The sequence below is a fragment of the Zonotrichia albicollis genome, chromosome 4 (assembly GCF_047830755.1).
Source record: "Zonotrichia albicollis isolate bZonAlb1 chromosome 4, bZonAlb1.hap1, whole genome shotgun sequence".
In the NCBI taxonomy this organism is placed as follows: Eukaryota; Metazoa; Chordata; class Aves; order Passeriformes; family Passerellidae; genus Zonotrichia; species Zonotrichia albicollis.
In genome coordinates, this window is record NC_133822.1 from 40,565,584 (window position 1) to 40,585,246 (window position 19,663).

At 37.9% G+C, this 19,663-nt stretch overlaps 1 protein-coding gene across 4 annotated transcripts in view; it reads left to right on the forward strand.

The window, feature by feature from the left end:
* The window catches only part of EEA1 (early endosome antigen 1), a 67,790-nt gene that overhangs the window by 11,484 nt on the left and 36,643 nt on the right, over nucleotides 1-19,663 (forward strand). For 2 of the 4 annotated variants that reach the window (XM_014272247.3, XM_005480677.4), the window contains 7 exons: nucleotides 9,813-9,940; nucleotides 13,756-13,810; nucleotides 13,945-14,010; nucleotides 14,853-14,892; nucleotides 15,700-15,807; nucleotides 15,889-16,010; nucleotides 17,436-17,591. In XM_014272247.3, the coding sequence (XP_014127722.2) occupies nucleotides 9,813-9,940; nucleotides 13,756-13,810; nucleotides 13,945-14,010; nucleotides 14,853-14,892; nucleotides 15,700-15,807; nucleotides 15,889-16,010; nucleotides 17,436-17,591 (675 nt within the window). Of the gene's footprint in view, nucleotides 1-9,812; nucleotides 9,941-13,755; nucleotides 13,811-13,944; nucleotides 14,084-14,852; nucleotides 14,893-15,699; nucleotides 15,808-15,888; nucleotides 16,011-17,435; nucleotides 17,592-19,663 lie in introns of those variants that run through there. The other 2 variants (XM_074539631.1, XM_026797742.2) reach the window with 2 other exon arrangements.

Genomic DNA, 19,663 nt, shown 5'->3' on the forward strand with positions numbered 1-19,663 from the left:
TATAGAGGGGAAGTTTTCCATTGTTTCTGCCAATGTTACTTTTGCTGAGTTTTGACATCTAAGTGTTTATTCTAGGATGTGTGTGTGATGTGATTTTATTTGGTTTGATGTTATACTGGCCAGATAGTGCCTTTTTCCTTCCTTATACTTGATGTGTATTTACACTGTCTTTTTGAAGGGAAAACTGACAATTGTTGGATGTTATAACCAAAAATGATGAAAGGAGTCAATACATTGATTATTCTAGAGATAGCTTGAGATGTCATTTCAAGTGTGAAGTGTCAGCTGATAGAGTGAGGAAGATCTGTGGTAAGACTGACCTGTGCTGCTCTCTTGGAGTGGTGTGGGACCTCTCAGAGCCAAGGCAACTTGAGTATGGCTTTTGATGGACTCCTCACTGCCTCTTGTTGAAGCAGAGGCTGTCAGTCGTGCTCTGTTGTGGTCAAGTCAACTTCTTATTTTCTTTATTATCTGGTCACGATGCAAGTGCTGTACTTGAATAAGCTGTGGCATTCCTGATGTGATGGTGTCAGTAGGTTGTGGCATGTGAGCCATCAGAGGTGGTTTGATTACCTGAAGAAGTTACTGTTTTATTTAAGCTGCTTGTGCTTAGCATATTTTATGGAGTTGACTGCTGGGTTTTTGCCCACTTTGAGTTTTTGTTTTTCCACTGACTTTTTGTCAGTTGCTTGGTCAGTACTTTTCCCTTGAAGAGCTGATTACAGCTTTTAACTTGATAAACCTATGTATTGAGTGTAGCACTTGAAATACAAATTCACTTGTTTCTAACTGTTGCTCTTTCCTGTTGCTAAGGCTGTGTTTCTTTGTACTGTCATTCAGTAAATATCTGTAAGAGGTGAGAAACAAAGAAAATATATGTGGGTTTTTTTTTCAGTTTGATCTTTTATTATGTGAGAATGCCTAGAAGCATTGAAAAAGTGGGGAATTCTGTTAATAACTATAGTCAATACTAGTATGAAAAGTTTAACATGTTTGACTGCTGAGAAGTCAACAAGCAAGCTGATTGTTTTCTGCTGGGAAATAATAGTTTGCATTTGTAGCGAACACATTGAAAAAGCAACACAGCCAGGCTGTCACACCTCATTCAGTCTCTGCCCTTTCTGGGACAGCGTTATAACAATGATAAAATGTTATCAGTGTCATCTTATGTAGCAGACGGATGAAACATTGCTCAGTCTGCCTTATTTAAACTGTTAATGTTTAGTGGCATTTCTTGTGATTAGTACTGTGGATAGTACATAGTACTGGGAAGAGTTCAAGTACCTTTTGTTGGAAAGAGTGCTGAAGAAGCTTGTGAGTTCAGGATTTTTGCTAGTGAACTCTCCTTAAGCAAGGAGATAGGATGTGTTGCAAGGCCAGTGTTTAGATACACTTTGGGAGACCTGAAGAACTGTTACACAGTTAACAAAAGCCTTTGTACCTTGCTTTAGATTTTACTTGTAGTTTCTTTGCTAATTCTCCTTCCACTGATACACCTATCAGCTGATGAAAATTTTAGCAAGTGCCTATGTTCTCCTTGCTTTTCCTTCCTCTCTGCCCTCCATGCAGTGAGAATTGTCTTTGTTTTTCAGTAACAAGCATTCTCACCTGCAGTGTCCTGTTGTGGGAAAGATTTCTTGCCACTCACCTGTAGCCTGATTTATGGCCATCTTCTTGAGCAGCTCTCTGCAGCCCTCTTTTGCAAAGTAGGAGTTGAAACCTTTGATAACTGGTGAAAACGTCAGTGTAATACTTCCCCCTGCCCCCCAAGGTGTGATGAAGCCTTGCTGTGAAATACAGTGGCCTATTCAGCTGCAGGAATAACCATCAAAATATTGGCAAATGTCTGTCCATGTATAGCCAACTTAACCAAACAAATGATGTATGAATGTCCCACACATTGCCAAGTTCCCAAACATTGTTTCCCAACTTCCATGTATACAGTGGTGCCACTAACAAAACCTGTGTGGTGGCTTCTGTTTTGTTTTCTTTTCTTTGAAAGGAATGATACATTTCTAAACTGTGTCCTGCATTTCCTGACAGTCTCTGTTGGACGTTCAGAAGATCTAAACAGTGAGTCAGTACAGAGGCATAGTTTTAGACCTCCTGTGCTGTTTTTCTGAGGCATCTAAAGCAACCACTGAATGACACCCCTGCATCATTAGAATATAGTGGCTGTTAATATCTTTTGTCTTATCCATCATTGGGCTAAATCTAAGGCGATTTTCAGACAGTTCTTTTGGGTAGTCTTCATAAATTTCCAGACTTTTGGTAGGAATGTATTTCTTGGCTAGTACAAGCAAGATATGGCCTTGATGTTTTCTGAATAGGCTTTTCATAGCAGAATTACAGAGAATGTAAATTGGCATAGTAGTTGTGCAAAAATGTGTGGTTTTTAAGTCAGTCTTTTAAAAGATCACATTCTTTATGTTTTTTCCCCCTGATTGTCTCTTCTTGTGGATGCAATTGATTGAATCTTCTGTTTCTATGCATGCCCTTGGAGTGTTGCAGACTGTTATTGCACAGAACATAATGTCAGTGCTTTAAAGCTGATATTTTATTCTCTTTCAGTTTCTTCTCAAATTAGGTTGTGGTGCCTAATTTGTACTCGACTGCTTTGCACATGAACAAAAATTATTGATTGAGTTATATTAGTATATTAACTTCCTTCAGCATCTGAACAGTATTAAGAGAATGAAGAATTAGAGATACTGATTTGATTTGACTTGGCCATGGAATATGACTTTTCTTTAAGAAATAGAGATCCCACTGGATTAGAATTTCTAACTGATGACAAAGTTGTAGTCTTGCAGGTTGTGACACAATTTTAGTCTTACTCATCAACAGCAGTAAAAACATAAGACAACTGAACTAGAAATTATGTTGGTTCTATTCTTTTCAGAAAGAATCCAGCTTCTCTTCTAGGAAGAAATCAATTCTACATTCTGGTATAAAATACTACATAAATACATCTTTGCTCTCTTTGTCCAGAAGTTTAAATACTTGTAAAATTGAAATGGACTGCAGGTCTTAATTATACTCAACATGACCTTTTTACCTACTTTTCTAATGATTAAATAGAGATGTTATCTGAGAAAGCCACTGTCATCTTACTGTTTACATAAACACAGAGAGAAGGGTTTTATCTGGTGAAAGACATGAAAAATGTCAACTGTATTTTCTTTTTAGCAATATATAAAAGGAGTGACCTAATTTTTTTATTCTTTAACTTAAAATATGTCATGATTTTTTAAATCAATATGTAGGCCTTCTGAAATAAATTATGAAATGCAGTCTTGCCCTTGCTGTCTAGGCAGACTGTTTAAGCTGCTTCTGAGAACTTCCTGAGGATTCAGTTAATTGCTTAGATATATATTTGGAAAATACGATCTAGAAGCTACTTGATACATCTTTCAGCTCTGAAATATGACTTATGTTTCTCTCCGCTGGCCCTAAATATATAGTTTCTGATCTTCCATCATGTAAAATGTTTCATCATTTAAATCACTGTATAACTGGGGAATATCTGGGTTTTAGCTTGGACTTACTGTTTGAGTGCCGGTGAAGATGTGTATCTTATAATGAGGAAAATTGTGGAGGTTCATCTACAGTGGAAGAAACACGAATGGTGAGCTTACTTTCAGTTTTCTAAACATGCTGGACTTTATTCACAGCATACAGCTTATTGTACAGTACAGCTGTGTGAGAATAAGTCTGTATTCTGAGAGATGGACAGACATAGGTCATGGCCAGAAGATGGTGCAGCCCTGGGCTTCAGTCACTGCTGTTGGCTTTTTGGTCATGCAGCTCACTGGAAACAGGCTGTAGCTAGGAATGCTGGCCTGGTATTTCTGGAAGGCCAATAGTGAAACTTAGATATTCAAATCTATTTAAACTTAAAGCCTAGTCCTGTGAATGCCAAGCATGTTAAAGTGCATCCTGGGTTTTGGTTTGGGCTAAGCTGTCCTATAGCATGTATATAGTAAAATAGTCATGAATGTTTTCCATATGGTAAAGTTTCAGTTATCCTGAAATGGTTCTCTGGGGTTGTGAGGTCAAAGTGTGGACTTTCTTGGTTCGGTGTTTTTTGGTTTGTTTTGTTCTGTTTTATTTTGTTTACCATAGTTCTTAAATATTTTCCAAGAATGGAAAACAGTGAAGCAGTGAAGTTCCATGGTTCCCCAAGCTTGACCCATGTTGTAAGTGCTGGAATAAAAATACAAGATGTTGCAGGAGCTTTGTTTGTATTAGTAAATGCAGCTCTGTGCTATATGAAGCTATTTGTGCTATATGGCTCTCTACCACACACAGCTGTAGATCAGCAGCAAGTGTAGCATCCTAAATAGGAGTACTTATTCAATTCTATGCAGTTTTAAAATGGGATTGACTTCACTATCATCTAGATCATCTTCTAGATATTGCTAGAAGGTGCTAAGGAAGCTGAGTTGCTATGGCTGTGACTTTAAAACTTAAATAAGGTGCTTTATTTCTTGGATTCTAAGGACCTGAGCACAGCTGAATTCCATCCTGTAAAAATTGTTTTGCCCATGGGACTGTCCTTCAACCGTCCTCCAGTTTTAATTTGTGAAAGAGGAACTTTGAGTAAAGTAAGCTGTGCCCTCACTCATTAACTAATTAAGGCAAGATTTCATATTGGCTCTAAAAGACCATTTCATTAAAGCTTAGGGCAAAAGGAGAGCAGTTGGCAGAAGAAGAGAGATTGAAAGCATCTGTATGGAGGTGTCTGAGTTACAGTTACTGATGATGGAGCCCTGGGAGTTGTTATGCTGACCCTACCTAAGGTATGCACATCTGTTCAGTCAGGTGACTGTTTTCTTGCTCCATTAATTGTGTTGAATAGCTCTGCATTGGTAGTGATTGGGGAGTAGACATCTACATGTAAATGTTGGGGATTTTTTAAACCTCAGTTGGGAGCCTTCAGCTAATGAAAAAAACATCATTAAAAGTAAGACAATATTCTGAAAAAGCTGACATTTTGAAATACTTCTTTACACAGCCAACCCCATCACCCCTAGTCCTACAGAGCAATATAAGAAGAGAGAAACGCAGAAACCTTTCAGTCCTACACATTCATTTTCCTGTTACATGATTTTAAACTGGGAATAGTTTGTGTGAGGATTAGGAGGACTCTATGGTAGCCTGCAGTTGGTCTGGTTGTCCACTTGTCTTCCTGTGGGTCTGTGCCCTGCTTTTGCTGGGCACTGTGTTTCAATGTTGTAGGTCAAAGTTCTTCCAATAGTTAATAGCTCTGTAAATTACTTTAGTACAAAAAAACCCCAAATCCCACGCTAGTTTTTGTAGTGAGATTTTCCTTCTAGTGTTGCTTTTAGTATCCTGGCATACTTCCCAAAGAATGCTGTCTTAATGATTCATACAAATATTAATGTTACCAGAAAGAAATAATTTACCTTGAATGGCTTTAAGGAGATAGAACACTGAGAAGCTTAACATTATCAAGCTTGAAAATAAATCTCAACTATTAGAGGAGATAAGTAGTTTTTTGTTCTTTGGGCTTATTTGTAAGTCTATCTTGAGAAAGGTAGGTAAAAAAAATCTTCTGGTGCTTTCATGGAGTCTGAGATCTTTAGTGAAATTTGGCATTATAACTCAAGCTGAGGCAAGATGCTTTCCTACAAAACAGCTATGTAGCAGTTTCTGTTCTGCTCTGAGTGAAACCCATGTGTTTTGGAGTCTTTGCACTGAGGAAGGCCTGTCCCACTACAAACAGCATGGTACTCTGGTGGTGCTTGAAGCTTGGCATCTCTGGTGGTGCTTGGTGCTTGGCATGGCCCATGGGCCCCCTGAAAGAAGAATGTTTCCTGTGGGATCAGAAAATTGGGATTTGAAGTTTAGCATCTCACTCATTCTCATTGGAATGCCTGGACTATTGGGTCAGGTTCTGTTTTGAGCTGTAAATTGTGTGCTGTCTACTAGTTGTTTGTTTGTACATGTATATTGGAGTTTGGTTTGAATGCCTTTTAAAAAAAATTGTTCTTTCTGTGCATGGCTTCAGAAATTCTGTGGTGATCTCAATAACTTCTTGCTGATAAAAACTAGTGCATGTAGTTGTGGATTATGTTTTGTTTTCTGTGAAACTGTCAGGCATCTGCAAAAGTCTTTGAATTCAATAAATTGTCATTTCTTGGTGAGAAGATATAAAAACAAACCCAAGTAATCATCATTTAACTTGTTTTAGGCCTTTCTGTGTAAAGTGAAAGATAAACCCAACCAGAAACATCAGCTAGGGAATCATGAGTTACAGTGCAGCACTGTAAGGGCTGTAAGTGGTGTCTTTGCTTTTATTAAATGAAAAATGAAATACCTTTTGCTTCTCTGTGGCTCTGCTTTATGCAAAGTAATCCCTAAGTACATGTTAAAAGGAAACCAAAATTCAAGATACTTTCAACTTGCTTCTTTTGTAAAGGAGTCTGTTAGTTAAGGTATCCATCCAGGTGCAGGCTTACTGGCAAGGATGTCTCAGCTCCTCCCCCAGGCTCTGATGACACCTCTTGGTTGTAGCTGCTCCATCTCCTCTTTATCCAAGACAGGTCCTGATGTAGGAATATGTTGGACCTGATGTAAATTCCTGCAAGCTGACAGAAATGTTTACTGAATTTAAGCATCTCAGACTATCAGATTTCTTCCCTTCTTCTTACATGTTTGTCTTTAGAATAATAAAATACACTTTTGAACATATTTACAGTTCATCTCAAGATGATACTGAGAAATGTTTTTATTTGGCTGTATTTAATTTTAATTTTTTTTAAGAGATAAAGTTAGTGATCCACCAACCCAGTTTCCCAAACAAGATTGTCACTGGGGCTGATAGTTACAGATCCAGGAAACTTACATGCTTCTACCTGTTACTGACTGCTGCCTGAAGGATCTTGATGATTCTGATTTTCCTACTGTAAAGGCAACTGAATTGGTGCTGCTGACATCAGAGTTGACATTGGATATTATCAGTCTGTGAGGTGCAGCTGATTCCTGGGTTTGTGCAGTTTGAGGCTCTGATGTATGAGTGCTGGTTGCCTGTGTTTGTAGGAGCTGGTGTTCCTGTCCACCTCTGTACAGGAAAGATGACACTTCCCATGGCAAGGGCACCTTGTTGCTGAAGGGTGACGGCTCACTCTGTTAGAGCTTGTGTGTCAGACCTCCAGCAAAAGCTGCATTAGCATAAGGCTGCATGTGAGAGCTGACTCCAAGTGTCCCCCAAAACTGAGGCCAGCCACAATCATGACAGTGCTGGTGGAGAGCCTGTGGCTGGTGGGTGATGCCTGCTTTATCCCTGCTTGTATGAGAGGAAGGCAGTTTCTAAAAAGAAGAGGAGGAGGTTTTGTCCATGTTTCCCATCTGCCAGTGGCAGTATGCCTGTCTCCCAAGAGCTCCCATCCACCCTGCAGGCTCACAACTGCAGCACATTCCCTTTGCTCAGCAGCTCTGCTCTGCCTCTGGCTGCTTGTCCTTGTGGACCTTGCTTTCAAATCTGCCTCCCTGCCTGCCTGGAAATCTTGGCTGGCTTTGCCCAATAATTGAGATGAACGATTGCTGTCCCCCTGGGCTAATTGCACATGTAATCTATTCTTTCCTCTTCTCTAGGGCCCCTATTTGCATAGAATAAACCCCAAGCACAATAAAACCACAAAAAAGAAGCCCAAGCAAAAAACCAGATTTTGCTGTTCAAATGAAAAGAGATAAAGTGCAAAAGGAAGGAGAGGCCAGATCAATTTTCTGCACTCATTCTTTCTAGATGCACTTACTGGAACTGTGAGGAACACATGCTTTTCTCTATGAACAGCTTTTCTCTATGAACAGCAGACCTTCCCATCCCTGGGAAACTAAACACTGAGAAACTAAACACAACACTGAAAACTGCTTAGTAGAGTTTCATCCTGAAAGGATGGTGTTGCGCTGTCGTTGCACTGTCATTGTATGAAATTGACTTCTTTCTGTATAAAGCTTACTAGGAGAAAACCCAATCCTATATTTTGTGACCCGCTGTAACCACAGAGGGTGTGCCAAGTAAATCCCTCTGGTTCTTGCACTCAGAGTGACTCTCACTGGCATCCTATGCTAATTGTATCAGATAAACATTACTAGGAACATAGTAGCTGAACAAATTCTGTACCTATACTTATATATTAGTTAACTTGGTTTAATCTAGAGTGAAACTGTGCTGATCAACTCTGCAAATAAATAAATGGTTGTTAAGGTTTGATGCCTGTTTCCTGCTTAGGAAAGAGTACTCTTGTTTGGTCTAGTTGTGACAAAACTAGTTTTCCATATATGTGGTGGACTTGACAAGCAACTGTATTTAGTAATTAATTTCTGAAGCACAAATAAATAGTAGAAGTTATGAAGGCTCTGTTTAGAGCTGGGGTTACATTTGAGTAGCTGAACATGGTAGTTTTACATAGGTTAAAACCACGTAAATGTTGTTGAATTCTTGGTGACTTGTGAAACAAAATACTATGAATGCCAAATTAATAAATCAACGCTGTTTGTGGTTATCAACATATGCATTCATTATGTTCACTTTGTCCTAATATTTAAATCTATTAGCATCCAGATGCAAAGTTAAGAGCAGAAAAGTGCCAAAAGTCTTCATGTGTACTCCATAACTCATGTGTGAGCCTGTGCTAGGTGAAGTGTGATAATCCCATTTAGAGGAGTGCTCTCATCTTGGATGCTGGACAGCCTTGGTGTAATGTTGGCATACACTACAGTTTGTAGTGGCGTAAGAAACTTAAGGATAACATATAAATGTAAAAATACATATTTGAAATTAATTAAGGGGACAGGGGGCCTTAAAACAGCAAAAGACAGGCACCCCACTTACATGAGGTCCCTTTTGCACTGCTTGGAATTACAGGGAGTCTTTAATGTGAGACGAGGTTTTTAGCTCTTACTCTGGGAATGTCTCAGTGTCACTGCTGTTATGGGCTGAAGTGTGGATGGGAATTGGGCTCAGAGTTGGCATGATAACCACAGGAGTGAGGAGTCAGTGTGTAGTCCAGCACTCAACACCAGATGTAATAAATGGTGAAAAATTAGGTGGATGGTACTTCTGGTAAGTGGCAGCTTGAACACTCCATGAACGTTTAGAGATACATAAAGGGGAACATAACACTGTTTTCATTTGTGGGCTAATGGGTAGAATGAGAGCATTGATCTGCTAAATTTCCACTCTGGTAAGCTTGTAGTATGTATGCTGGAAAGAAAACTGAGGATTTTTGATTCTTAAGGCTGTAGAGATCTGATTTTTTTGATGAATGGCATTTACCAATTAATTATATGAAAGGTAAAAAGTGATTCTTAGTTGTCTGGCCCATATTAAAATCAGTAGTTTCAATATGGAGATAGTTGGTTTATTAATAACTGTGCTTTAGAGTGGATCGTTATATCTCCTTTTTAAAGACCAAACTCCAGATGCTACCTTCTACTTGGAATAAGAATGTGATTTTATGAAAAGTTGTGTGGAAAATTGTTTTGTTGGAGGAGGGGGAAGGAATTGCAGAACAGTCCTTTCTGTTTTGCTAAGTAAAATTTTGTTGCTGGTATGTAATACTGTTGGGGGAAAAACTCACTGAATAATGGAATGTGCCTTTTGCAGGCATTTTCTAACATTTTAATTACAAAAACTCTTATTAGAGCATGAAAGAATTAGTATGAATCTTCGAAATTGCTTTTACTACTTAAATGCGCAAACAAAATTTACAGTTCTGTATAAAAATAAGAAGGAAAAGAAATATATTTCATTTTTTTTTGTTTGTTTTTCCTTTTTGTAATAGGGCTTTATTTGTCCTCTCTGTATGAAGTCTCATGGATCAGCAGAGGAGCTGTTCAAGCACTATGAAGCAGTTCATAATTCTGGCATTGATTCAAGTCACGGAGGGGAAGGTCATCTGTCAACAGAAAGGTGAAACAGTACTCATTTGTGCATGTGCCTTTGTGCTGGTGTTGAGCTGCTTCTAGTTACACTGAAGGTTTTATTAATTTGAACTTATGCAGTCAAGTGTTTAAATGTTCATGTCCCATTTCCAACTAGAATTAAAAGGCATCTTGTAGCTTATGTTGTCTGATACTGATCTGACAGTAGGTGAAAATCAGATACATATGTTTATGATATTAAGCCACCTGTTTCTGATTCTGCAGACAATTCAGCATTATAGACCAGAATGATTTTTAGAAGTGTGGCAGAAAAAAATATGGGTTTCTCCTAATTTCTAACATAGAGCTGAAATATCATCATGGGAGAGTGGAGAGGACAACCCTAAAGATAGGGAAGAAACCCAGTTTTGTCCTTAGTTAATTAGGATACTTACTGGGGAATTACAATATCAGTATTTGCCTAAATAGCTTCCCTAATTACCTAGTTATTTGCAAATCTGAGAAGTTTCTATGTGTGCCAGTACGTCTCCTTCTGTGTTTCAGAAAATCCCTGCTGATTTTCAGAAATCTTAACTAGTTTATTGAATATTTTTTGGTCAAAACTTTATTATTAAATGCCTCCCTAGGAAGAATATCAGGTTGTCTCTTTTTTGACATCAGTGGTATGTAGCAGAAATTGATAATGTGAAACTTTATCTAGAAATATTAACTGAGTAGTCTCAGTTGCTTTGGGAAGGTTTTTCTTGGACGTAACATTTTTATGGGTTTCCTCTTGCTTCCTGCTAATTCCTTTTCTGTTCAGTGCTTGTTTTGTGCTGCTGTAAAGAGCAATCCATGCTGCCGTTTTGTCACATTCCCCTGGTTTGTACACAGGAGATTCAGAGCGAGCAGCATGGAGGTACACAACACATGACCCTGTGGCTTCTGCTGATCCTGGGGAGTAAACAGTTCAAATGTTTTCTCACAAGCAGAAATATAGGCCAAAGTGACAAATAATTACATTGAAAGAAATACATATATTTGTGTAACTAACTCAAGAGAGGGTGACTCTTTGGTGAAAAAAGAGTGTGGAAGATAACATGTTTCAGTTGTTACCCAAATGCATATTTGTGTTTGATCTGAGCAAAGCTGGCAAGCCAGTACTGAGCAAAGCTGGCAAGCCAGTAGGAGCCAGCATTAGCAGAGGTCTTGGATGGCTCTTTCCTCGTGGATAGCTGCTTTTTCTCTCAGCTGCTGCATCAAAAGAAATCAAAATTGAGGCTTTATACAGGGTAGGGTACTAATGAAGTCATATTGGGCTTCTGATGTACACATTTATTCAATAATGACTATGCTTTTCATGCCTGATTTAAGTCTTTTTGGAGTAATTCAGCTTAGACCTGAAGTGATAGTTTTGTAGGATAATAGCATTCATGTGGGAGAATTATTGGTCATAATTATATTGTTTATATAGTTTATGAAATTCTTATTTTTATGCCTGCAAATTTCCAAAGTCAGCCAGATGTTGGCTGGTGAAATTTAGTTATTTTTCCCTGGCTCCTGACAGTTTAAGGACAAGTAGTTTTGTTTTCTCTCACATAATTGAAAAAGTGGATGAGGTCTGGGAGTTTAGATGGAATAAATGGAGTCTGGTGAGAGCCATTGTGTAACACATGAGCTACATTTTCCTATTAGTGTGGCATTCTTTAATGCTACTCATTTCCTTGTTTCCTTGAGAAAACTCTCATTCAACATAAATATGTTTTTCCATGCCTTGGAATTCCATATTAAAGAAATATTGTAGCCTGCAGCAGGGAGCCATCCCACTTGCTCTCCATGTGTGAAGCTTATGTGCAATTCTTAGGACCAAGAACGGGAGGTGAAATTCCATATGTAGTCAATAGGAAAAGTTAAGTACTGGGAATTGCACAGTTTTCTCTTCCTCCCACTCCCCAGTAAATGATGATGAATAAGTTTCAAGAGTAAATCATGTAACTCCCCCAGTGTGATTCAGCAAGGCCATCAGAACTCGATACTAGGGTGGAGACACTGGCTTTACAAGTGGGAAACTGAGTGGACCATAATGAAAAGGCACTAAGGATTTTCCAGTTGGTAGTCTCAGATGTGCTGAGAGGAGGAAGGAATTGTCACAGTGCTAGCAGAAAAGGAGATTTGGTGAGGATTTGGATGATGGTAAGAAAACCAAAGTTACAGTGCCTGTAGCAATCACTTACACTAAATCCCCTCAAACCATCCCCCCACCCCCTCCAACCATGCACTTTCCACTGGTTAAACTAAATTCAGGTTTCATTTTAGAATGGTTTAGCAAAATTTTATTGGGGATATGAAGGCAACTACATAGAAGGCCCCTTACATTGCAAACTCATTCTTTTCTCCTCCCTTATCTCTACTACAAACTAGCTTTATACAACTCAACCCCTTTGATGTATTGTGAAGACCAGGGCATATTAAATGCTTTGGTATTGCAGGTGTGGTATATGTTCAGTCCAACTTCCAATACAGCTGACAGTTCCACCTGCTTTTTTATTTATAATCTTAGATCTGAGTCTTAGCTCATTGACTTGTACTGATGAGAAAGTGGCTCCCTCTTCTCCACCCACAGCCAGGTTTTGGAATGCAGCTACACCTGCCTCAGCAAAGTTGTATTTGCAAACCTCCAGTAAATCTGTCACACAGGCAGAATAATGTGTACATAACAAAATTTTCCTCTGAAAAAAGTAAATCTCCCAATATCCCATGTTTGTTTTGTCATTAAAATTGGTCCACCTTGGAGTTCTTGCTCCACTGGTTCAAATGCATGTTTCACTTGCTACTTGATGACCCTCACCCTGACTGGTGAAGAATAAATTAAATCTACATTAACATATTAACATCAGTTAATATGCTAATGTAGATTGAATTTATTCCTCACCAGTTCAGCTAAGGAATAACTTGTTTCAGTGGTTTATTTTCTACTAAGTATGAGATAATTTGAAAGAACATCTGTGGAGGAGGGGGTAATGCACACCAGCAGCGATAAAATTATATGGTATAAAACTGAGAGGATTTGTTGGCACTGGTACCCTGACATATATATTCTGTGTAACCCTTAGTGTTGCCACTGTACTAACAGTAAGAAAAAATATTTTAACATTATTTTAATGACCCTTGTATTCTTGATTTGGAGTGTCTATCTCAGTAATGCAACATTAATCTTGTGTGTATAGTTGTGCAACTCTGTAAGGAGACCTGTGATTTTGAAGGATTCTGTGTGAATCAATTACTAGCAGTTATAGCCTTGGATTGTGTGTTCTTGTATGGCTGGAGGCTTGAGCATGAAATTTGAGAATTTAAAATTCTAAGACTTTAAATATTCAGATCATTAAGTGAATATGTCTGTGGGGCATACCAAATTGCTGTGTGGATGAAAAATTATGTAACTGCATATTTCAGGAGTAAGATAGTATGCTGTTGCTTACCAGTAGTCCATGATATGGAAAGTGAAGGAGAAGAAACCTGTCCTTTTTTTAACAAAGGCATGCAAACCCATTAAATGTTCCAATGCATAGCTTTGTCATTCTGAACTCATGTGGATGAGCTGATGCACTGATTTAGATTTACATTCTGTTCTCGTGAGACTTTTTATTCTTATCTATTTCTTTACTTATCCATTTAATATGTTTAGCATTTTTCAGGAGATGTGCAAAGTTCCCTAAAAATAAATATTTATAATGATGTAAGTTACATTTATGTAGTACATAGCTATCAGTCTGATTACTTAACATGCATTACAACTTATATGTAATTGACAAAATGTAACCACCGTGTATTCATTTTCTCCACTCTGTGGATATATTTATTCAGAGATGAAGTATCACTGCTCCGACAAGAAGTCCAGGACTTGCAAGCTTCACTGAAGGTTGGAAATGTATTTTACTTGCACTTGGTTCTTTATTTCAAATTGAAGTGTTCCACTATCTTGAGCAACCAAATTTATAGTCTCTCTCCCCATCTTTTTTTTTTTTTTTTTTTTTTTATCATTTTCCCCCTTAGGAGGAGAGATGGTATTCAGAAGAGCTGAAGAAAGAACTAGAGAAATTGCAGGGGCAGCGGCAGCAAGTAATTGCTTTAAAATACTTGAAGCAGGTTTATCGTCAGCATTGACATTGAAGATTAAAACCTTTTTTGTAAGGCACGTGGCCTGATTTAGTTAGTTCTGTAATTTAAATATTGACGTGTTCTTGCAAGCAAAGCTAGTTATCTCTGCACAATGTAACTGTGTATATAAATGTATATATGGAAATGTAAAGAACAAAGTCAGAATAGATAATGATTCTTCCATACTACTCACTCCAAATTCAGTTCAGACTTTTACTTCTGCTGAGCTTATTCGGAACTCTGTTTATTAAAGAAAGTAAATTGAATTCGGTGTTTCATCTTTTATGAAAAAAGGCTATGGAGTCCTTCTTGTAAAGAACTTTTGGAAAACAGCAGTGGTGTTTCATAGTATCCAGCTGAGCTCAAAAAATAATGCAAGGCAAATTGTGGTGTGTTGTGCCCTAAAGGAAGCTTTCTTTTTTTATTACTACGAGCTGCTTAGATGTGGGATAGTCACAAACCTCAGAAATTGCTTTCTGTCAAAGCTCCCTCTCAGGATGTTCTTGATGTCTGTAACCTCAGTTTTTAGGACAGATTTCTATATAGAGGAAAGGGAGGGGGAGGGTTCTGGAGCCTTATGAGTGGAAACCCTAATAGTGTAGTGATATATGAAATGAAAAGTCATCTTGGCCTTTTCCAGTCTTCCAAATATAAGTGTTTGAATTCAGGTATTTTTATACTGCTGTGCAGTACTTGAGCACAGAAGTCCTTGTTTCCCTGTCTTTTCCAAAAAATGGATGAACTTTGGAAGTAGTAGTTTTTATTCCTACTGTCTAATGGTGCATTTATTCTGTTTTCTTAAGGAATCTAAATCTGATGGATTGACAACAGCTACATCTACAGGTGGCTAACATTTTATTATAATAATTTCTGCACTGCTTTGGAATTTAGTTTGGTTTAGCTTTTAGGTAAATTAGCACTTTTGGTAAATTAAAGAGCTAGAAAGCTGGAATGTTGCAATTACTGGCAAAAAGTTAATTGTAAGATCTATAAAGAGCTATTTATGTTAAGCAATGGTCTGGGGAAATGTTCCAAGGGCTCAGGGTTTGAAATTTTTAGAAGTAAAACAGGAGTTCTGAATCTGAAAGCAGTTCTAATGAGGCATCTGGAACACTTCTTTAATAATTTCATATATTCAAGCAGTGAGCACTACTACAGCACTATACTATATCAACTCTAGCATTTTTCAGTGATGGTCTTATGGAGTGTTTTTCTGTGCTCATTGCTAGCAAAGAAAACAGTGAATTTTTGTTTGTTTTGATGACCCATAATTTTTGGTCCGTTTTTCTCCATGAGGCTCTCACAGAATAAAATTTTCCCTATTTGTGCATAAACTATCTGACTGATATTGATTAAAGGTTTTAATTACAGTTCAGGGTTTGGAGTTTAACATGATGTCACAGTGATCTGCAGGGCTGTTTGTGACCAGTGAAAAGCAATATGTACTTAATCCTGCAAAGTACTCAGCTAGTGACAGTGACATCATGCTTGCAGATATTTAACTTCAGTAAAGTTGTTCACTTTGCTAAGATGATTGGATGTTAAGGGATTTTGGATTACATATTCACCTCTCATGGTTAGTTATGGGCATGAGGAACTGTATTGTCCTAATTCTTCCAGAAAATAATACTGTTCTTTTTATGGAAATAGAATCATTAGAACGGCAACTAGAAGAGATCCAAGTAGAAAATTTTAACATTAAGCAAATGAAAGACTTATTTGAGCAAAAAGCAGCACAACTGGCCACTGAAATTGTGGGTAAGTGTATTAGCATGAGATCTGATTCTCTTCTTGTGCAATTTGTGAAAGGGATCATTTATTCAACTTCTTTCCTACTAGATCTTAAATCAAAGTATGATGAAGAAATCAGCCTTCGGGAAGGTGCAGAGCAGAAGGTGACAAACCTGAGACAAGAACTGCAGAAAGAGAGAAGTACAGTAGAAGACTTAAAGACAGAGCTGGTATTCACATCACATTAATGTTTTTGTTGTTTTCAAGTCAAGGGAGGCGTTTATTTAAATGCTTGCAAACACAGTTTTAAAGTAGTCAAACTCTGTCGAACTTGAAGATGTCTGCTTGTGGGCTGAAAAAATTCAGAGTACTCTTGTTTTTGATCTGCATTTTCAGTGTTTTTCCAGTGAGAAATTATATGTTGTTTCTGACACGTATTAAAATCCAGCCTGCATTATGTTGTAGTCTTCTCATTTGATGCTCTACCATTCAGCATTTCTGCAGTATGTTACACATATAGATGTGCTGCACAGACCTGAACTTGGAGCATGCCATTGCTGACTTCAAAATCTATCTTTAGGTCACTTTTTCCATGAGGTGTTATGCTCTGACTGTCCTTGGGTAGCTGGATTTTTAAGAAGTGCTCAGAGAGGTGTTTTGTGACATGGTGGCTGAAAATCTGGCAGCTGTCATCATCATGCCTATGTTAATCTTGTCCCTCTTGTGCTTGGCTGATAATACCAATGTGTGTGTATTCCAGGATTTGGGCTCCTGATGACTTTTATATTCAGCCATGGCTCCAGGGAGCAATCCCAGTGACTCAGCAAGTTGGGCCACTTCTAAAGCAGTAATGCAAGGAATTCCCTAGTTTCTCACACTCAGCTACTGCTTAGACTCTGGAGGAAAGTAGGACTTGTTTATCTCCCTTCTTCCCTGTAGCTGACTGCCCTCAAGGGCCTATTGGCCTTGCCCAAATGCTGGACCTGTCCATTCCTCGCTGTTCAGTTGCTTCTTGTGTTGCCTTTTCCTTATCATTTATTCTGTTCCTTTTCTCTTCTAAAGATGCCAACACTCCTTTTCTCTGCTTTCTTTAGTGCTCCTAGTTGCCACCCCTCTCCTTTCCCTCCATACTGTTTCATGCTGAGGGATTTATGGTGCTTGAGATGCAATTACCAACAGATTTTGCCCGTGGGTTTGGTATGAGCCACATCTGATAGCACCTTCAAGACGCTGCCTTCAGCTGCCCTTTTGTTTTGTCTGTGGTGATTTTCTGAAATAATTCTGGAAGACAGGGGCAGTATCCTGAATCTATCCATCTACCTACATAAAAGTTACAAAAATTAAATCTTTGAGACAAGTTTTGTTTTGTCAGATTTGGTTGAAATCAATCAGCAAGTTCAAAATTTAGCAGACAAAGCCTAAAAACTAGCCCTTAAATCCTGTTTTCTTTGGGAATTATAAGCACTCTCTGTGGTTTTGGTGGTTTTTTGGGGGAGGCTTTTTATCTCTTTTTTTATTTATTAAGCCTAGCTGTAATACTGTATATGTCACCTTGTCTATAAGTAGATTATTAGATAGATTTTTAGAAATGCCATTGACTCTTGAAGCATGTCTGCCATTGTGATGTTTGTTGCTCACTGTTCCCAACTTTTCAGCTACAAAGGCCTGGTGTGGAAGATGTGGCTGTCCTGAAAAAGGAGCTGGTCCAAGTTCAAACACTAATGGATAAAATGACCCTTGAACGTGAAAGAGAATCTGAAAAGCTGAAAGATGAGTGCAAGCACTTGCAGGCTGAGCAGGCTAACTCTGAGGTACAATAATCATGTATTATAATAGTAATAATCATACATAAAGATGTGTGTTCTAGCTTTGCTGCGATTATCATGTGAAAATGGAAAATAATAACTAATCATAATGAAAAAGCATATTTCATTATGATTAATTATTTCATTATGATTATTAATCGTAATGGAAAAGCATTTAATTGAATCTTCTCGCTTCTTCAAAAGTTATGGTTATTCTGCTCTTCCATCAGTTACAACTTCCACTTCCATAACAAGCAGAAGAAAAGGGAGGGAGCATCTCAGATTTGGATCTTTAAGGATATCTTCACTCCTCAAACCGTCTCAAACAGCTCCTGGCTAAAACACAATTTTGCTAAGTGTTACTCATAAGAAAATAAGAACTGGAAGTCCTTCATGGCCACATTGGCTGCAGTGCTTGACATAAATGTTTGGCCATGTTTCATCTCAGCTTTGCTCTTCAAGAACACATCAAGGACTGAAAGTTCAAAGTGGTTTATACACCATTCTTGGCTGGTTTTACAGGCTGGCTGAGAATATACATATTAATATTGATTTCAAAGTACATATCTTTAAAATAAGGTAAATGCTCAGTATGGGTGAAAATAACAAAAATCATATTAGCCCTATATGAGCATCTTCAAATACTGCAGGAGAGGGATGTTAAGAACAGTGTAGTCTACGATTGTCACCCAAATCTGCTGGGTGTTTATATCTTTTTCAGAGCTGTTCCTGAAACTAGCATCTGCGTCTTTCACATGAATATTCATACTGAGCGGTTCCTTTCATCTTTAGTTTTTCACTATAGTTGCTCCTGCATTGTGAATGTGTAATGAAAACAGCTGCACTGCTTTGGAGCTAAGCATTGCTATTGAATCTCTCTGCTTATTGGGATTTGTTTCAGTATCTTATAAATCTTCAATAAATGAAGCAGCTAGGCTTGATTGTTAACTTGAGTGCCCAAAGAAGTAAACAAAATTAGTAGCCTAAATTGAGGGTAAATTTAATAAAGCCAAGACTAGTGGTTTTTTTTGTTTGAGGTTTTTTTTTCCCCTCCCACTAAGCAAAGGCATTAGAAACACTGGAATATTTATAAAACAAATTTGAGGAAGTGTGCAGCTTTTGCAACTGCTTCTTTCCGTCTTTCATCCATCCATTTTATCCTTCTGCTTTCTAATAGAGGCACATTTGAGGTAATTTTTTTTCGAAGCATTTAATTTTCATAGCAAATTTCTGTCATATCAAGACAATTTCAAGATGTTATTAAACAGATGCATTCCTGGTTTTTTAATGGTTCATTATTCATACAGACTCATCAGCAAGAAAATACCAGGGCTGAATATTTACCCAGGATATATTTCCCTGTTAAGAAAGAAATGTGAGATTGTCTTACTGAATTGTGAACAAGAAATGGATCTTTATGCATTTAAATTATGATTCTAGTTGGAAAGGCTGCAGTGGTGTCCTTTGTAAGCTACCTGCACATTTTCTGCATTATATTCTCTCGGTATGAAATAACCATACTGTTTTCTGATAACACCCTGGAATGTTTGGCCAAAAAAGACCAATCCAAGGATATGTTTTAGCTAACAGCTCTGTTATGAGACAGCATGGTGAGGCAGAGAGTTACAGAAAGTCAGTAAACTATATGCACTATATGCAAATTGTTCTTATGTTCTCTTTGGTGTTCCTTTTTCTCTAGGAAGGTTGTAAATTAGATGGTCATTGTCTATTGCTTCTGTTCTGCTTTAGTTCACTTTTGGATTCAGTATTTATGCATTTGTGCTGAAATCTCTGCTTATGGGAACAATAGGAAAGAAAGCTTCTTCATAAAAGGTCACTGCTATGTAGTATATTTGAAATGAGTGCATTAATACACAACATGTTTTAGGGTAGCTATGCCCTAAAGTGCTTTTCTTGCTTTTTTCCATTACTGTATTCAAATACTGTGCAGTCATTGATATATTTTGTTCTGTACTGATCCTGTTTAATGGGGTAGTATTGTTCCTCTGATTATGCTGACCTGCAGGGTTGATGTGTCCAAAAGTCACACAGCAAGTTTGCATCAAATGCCAGATGTT